Here is a 4,532-nt window from a genome sequence, read left to right on the forward strand (position 1 = left end):
ACCCTCTAATTACTGACTACAAGGACAGCTCAGATCAGTACTACAGCCATCCTCTTTGCTGACGACCCAATTTTCAAATATAACAAAACAATTCTAGGTTAAAAGTGTTTGTTTTTTGTTTGTTTTTTTTTTGTCTTTTTTACTGACCGGTAACGGGATCGCAACCCTTGGTGTTGCACCTGCACCACACTCAGCCAGTGAGCGGGAACCAGTCTCCACATGGGATCCGAACCCTCAGCGGGAGCGCCGCCGCTGCGCTCCCAAGCGGCGCACTCTCCAGTGCGCCACCAGGCCGGCCCGGTTTAAAGTTTTAAATGGACACATTTCCAGCTTTATACCTTCACAAGAACTTGGACCCCAATGTTCTCACCTGACTTAGACATGTCTTAAGGATATATTTAATACCAGATATACATGTAATACCATATATAGATAACACCATGTATACATGTTTAAAGGATATATTTAACACCATAAATACATGATCACCAAGAGATATTTCTCAGGAAGAAGCCTCTTTGTTCAGATTTAAGACATATTAAGAAAATCAAAGTAAACAAGGCTTGGGTTTCATACCACGGTAATAACTTCTAAATCCTTCAGGTATGTTCGTTCTGTAGAGAGAATCTCCTTTGCTATGAAATAGGCCTTGTCTGCCGGCATGCGCTGAAAGAAGCAGAGATGGCCGTCAGCATGTATCTGTGGGACACACCACCCTTTTGTGTTCAGAGACAGGCCTGCAGTTTGTAACACTTGCTTTCTTCTGCTCAAGTTAACATCACCATGGGGTTTTCATCCTTAATGTCTGAAGGGATTTACTTCTGAGTAAAAACGGTCACAATTAAGCCCAGGTGTATATCCCTCATAACGTTTTTCTCATTTTATGTTATTCTTTTGGAGAAAAGAATTGCTGTTCAAATGTCAACATATGTAAACGGGGCTGAAGCTTACTACTGGTTTTGTGATGAAATTATTGTTATCACTGCCAGTGGTATGGCTGCTGACAGACACAGATGCACGAGTGTGTCTTTGAGATTATAAATAAATAAGCTGAACTCATTAAAATTACCAAACAATGTACATTCTAAATGTGCATATATCAGAGCACCAGACTGGCTGATGTATTTCCTCGATGCGGAGGCAGACCCCGACCCCAGACCCCAGGCTCAGCTTTCAGCGGTCCCCTCCTGTCCCCCTGGCTCCCTGAACCCGAGAAAGACCAGCCCTGGGAGATCCTCAGTCTGGGATGCAGGTGATGCAGGTGCAGGCAGGCAGGACAGTACTGGGGACCCTCTGTACTTCGCCTAATTCAGCACTGCCAGCAAAGCACACACCTTGCACTGGCCTTGGTGGGTGCTGTGTCCTGTCACTGGGGGGGCCCTCCCCACCCTGAGCCCCTCCAAGAGCTGGCCTCTGTTGAGGTCCAGCTTGACAGCCCCTCCTCCGTCCTTTTCCACCTCCCAGAAACCACGGTCCTGTTCCATCCCTGTGCAGCTCGCCTGCTCCACCACCAGACGATGGACTTCTTTAAGAACTGAAGACGGTTCCCATTTCACCATGCAAACACTGAAGCAGCACAAGCCAGCTCCAGACAGACACCTGGGACATGCCCGTGAGCAAAGGTTTCTGCTCCCCCAAGAGCTGGTGTCCTCCCAAGAGGAGACAGGAGTGAAGCAACACACAAAGGAAATGAGGAAGTTACATATCATGGCAGCAAAGTGCTGGGAAAATACAAAGCAGAGCAGGGTGAGGGTTGGCGGCCAGGAGGAGTGGGGGCAGGCTGCAGCCTCATTCAGAGGCCTGGCCAGCAGGCAGGCAGGTCAGAGGTCACGGGGCTGGAGCAGGGGGCGAGTTGGGGTGGGAAGAGCGAGCTGAGACAGGCTACTGGTGGGTAAGGCAGTCCACACAAGCCTTCAGGGCCTTTGGGGTCTGAGTGCATTGTGAAGCCTTTGCACCCCAGGTTGAGAGCAGACTCAAAGGCCTCTGCACCATCCAGAAAGAGGTGCTGGCTGGGGGGCGAGGCTGGGTGAGATTCTGGACAGACACACTCTGAAGTGTGGATGTGACGTGTGAAGGATGGAGGTGGCAAGGATGACTGCAGTGGTTTCTGGCCTAAGCCAAGGGGAGGGCCAGCCGCCATCGTCTGAGATGGGGAAGGCTGCAGGGCAGGTTTTGGGAGGAAGGTGAGGAGCTGGGTTTGTGCCATGAGAGTCTGAGATGCACCGTAGATGCCAAGTGAGAGGCAAGCAGGCAGCAGAAGGGAACTGAGTGGTCTGCCCCTCGTGGATGCACCCTGGAGCCTGCTGATACTGCTGGCCACAAAGGGACAGTGCTCTCCACCCCCTGGGAGGATGTTCCACTTGAATTCCACAGCTTCCCTGGAGCTCTTCAGAACATAGGTCCTGCTGTCTGCTTCCCCCAGAACCCGCATGTAGACTGTCCACTGGCTGCCTCTCCCATCAACTCTTCCCAGGTGACTGGCAGCCTGCTCAGTACCAGCAGCCCTGCAGGCACGGGGCAGTCCTGGTCCCTGGCAGGTCTCCTCAGATCCCCCACCCCTGTTCCCAGCAGCACTGGTCCTCCTCCCCAACAGAGCAGCTGTGTCACCTCTCCAACCTTCATGCTCTTCCTATTTTTTCTTTTTGGGCTTCATGCTTTTAAAAATGACTTTTTCAAATCCAAATTTAGTGAAATCTCTTTAAAAAGTCTTATCTCCACCTGAGCTTGACATGCCCAGTGAACTCCCTGGGGTCAGAGCTGCCCCCTAGAGGGCCATATTTATGGCCTGGGAGGCTCTGGCTAAGGGACAAGGATGCTAGACACTCGCATCCCACAAACTGTTGGCCTTGGGCCCTAGTTGAGAGTTCAGTACAGGGAGGACGGCTTCCTAACTGCGAATACCTTTGCATGGGATCCAAAAGCAATGTCCTAACTCCGAATGTTGTTCTACAGAAACAGGATTCAGCCTGAGTCCTAGACCAGCTCCTCTTCCTCAGGGGCAAAGGCATGCAGAGAAAAATGCCCACAAATGCAGCCATCAGAGTCTCACTGATGACACTTCTCTTCACAAGCACCACCAGATGGTGACAAGGGGATGCAAGGGAATGGAGTGACCAAGAAGTGCCACCAAGGCTGGTCTCCCTGCCCCATCCCACACCCTGGTCAGCCCAAGGAAAACCTTGTAAGAAACTCTTGGGGGACAGAAATCACAATGGCCACCGCTCTGTCCCCCATACATCCCCACACTGACATCCAAGCTGAACCCCAAGCAAGCCAGGCTGCTGGTCAAGGATGCATGGTCAGCAAGGACAGCCCAAGTAGGAAAGCAGCATTCTGCCAAGCTTTGCAACCTGTCCCTGCCGGAAGCACCTGTGCGCCCAAAGCAGGGTGACTCGTCACCAGGTCTCCACCCCACTCAAGCACCTGGAAGGACGCTGCTGCCACCTCTGGCTTTCCTACCTTTCGAATATTGCTGGTCCTCACCAATCTCTATCAAAAAAGGGGAGAAACAGTGCATCACGTGGGAGACACTGGGAAGAAGGGAACAGTCTGGCACTGTGTGCTCCTGCAGCAGAGTCGGAGGGTCAGGTGGCTCCTGGCTCCTCCACACCCCTGAGCAGCCAGATGCAAATGCAGAGGACCGACAAGGCTCAGCCACTGATGGGAATGCTGTGGTTCTCAACCCCTGCCCATGTGTGGAGCTGGGAAAAACAGAGACATTGCCCAGGCCCTGCCGGGAGAGTCACCAGCGAACCTGGGGCCAGGGCATCCTGATGAAGCTGCGGCAGCCTTGCTGGGGATGCCAGGTCACAAGGTCAGCACAGAGAAGGACTGGTGGGGACCCACCTCTGGGCCAGACCACAGCCAGCTGGATCACCCAGAAGCCCTATGTGCTGGGGGATGGGCTGGCCTGGAGGCAGTGGTGAGGAAAAGACCATCCCTGCTGCCCGGGAGCCCCCCATGCTCAACACTGGCCTTGCTGGGTAACCCAGACATGCAGAATTGTGTGGTGTGCAATTATGAGGCAGAGCTGTCCCCGAGGAGAGGCAGCTGGAGATGCCAGACCAGAGTCAAGGGTCCCCATGTGCAGGGGCTGGGCCCAAGGATCACCTGAGAGGACCTTTCCTTGCAGTGACCCTGCCATCAATTCTTCCAAAGTATGGTGCCCCTATCCCAGATGGCACACTGCTGACCCTGGGTCCTGTTGAGACTAACAGGCTCCTTTCTGTCTCAGGGCCACACGCCACACCAATTATCCTGAGGTGTAACAAGTGGTCACCCTACCCAGCTAAATAATCACTATTTTTTATAACAGAAAATAACAAATTAAAATCTATTATTTATTTATTTATTTTAAAAGATGACTGGTAAGGGGATCTTAACCCTTGGCTTGGTGTTGTCAGCACCACGCTCACCCAGTGAGCAAACCGGCCATCCCTATATGGGATCCGAACCTGTGGCCTTGGTGTTATCAGCACCACACTCTCCCGAGTGAGCCACGGGCCGGCCCTAAATTCTATTTTTAAAAACAG

At 52.4% G+C, this 4,532-nt stretch overlaps 1 protein-coding gene across 1 annotated transcript in view; it reads right to left on the reverse strand.

The window, feature by feature from the left end:
• The window catches only part of FARP2 (FERM, RhoGEF and pleckstrin domain protein 2), a gene marked incomplete at its 5' end in the record, with an annotated part of 32,998 nt that overhangs the window by 26,300 nt on the left and 2,166 nt on the right, over positions 1 to 4,532 (reverse strand). The window contains one exon of the mRNA XM_008578748.1: positions 577 to 666. Coding sequence (XP_008576970.1) covers positions 577 to 666 — 90 coding nt within the window. The remainder of the gene's footprint in view (positions 1 to 576; positions 667 to 4,532) is intronic.

Source organism: Galeopterus variegatus, unplaced genomic scaffold (genome assembly GCF_000696425.1).
Source record: "Galeopterus variegatus unplaced genomic scaffold, G_variegatus-3.0.2 Scaffold1752, whole genome shotgun sequence".
Lineage (NCBI taxonomy): Eukaryota > Metazoa > Chordata > Mammalia > Dermoptera > Cynocephalidae > Galeopterus > Galeopterus variegatus.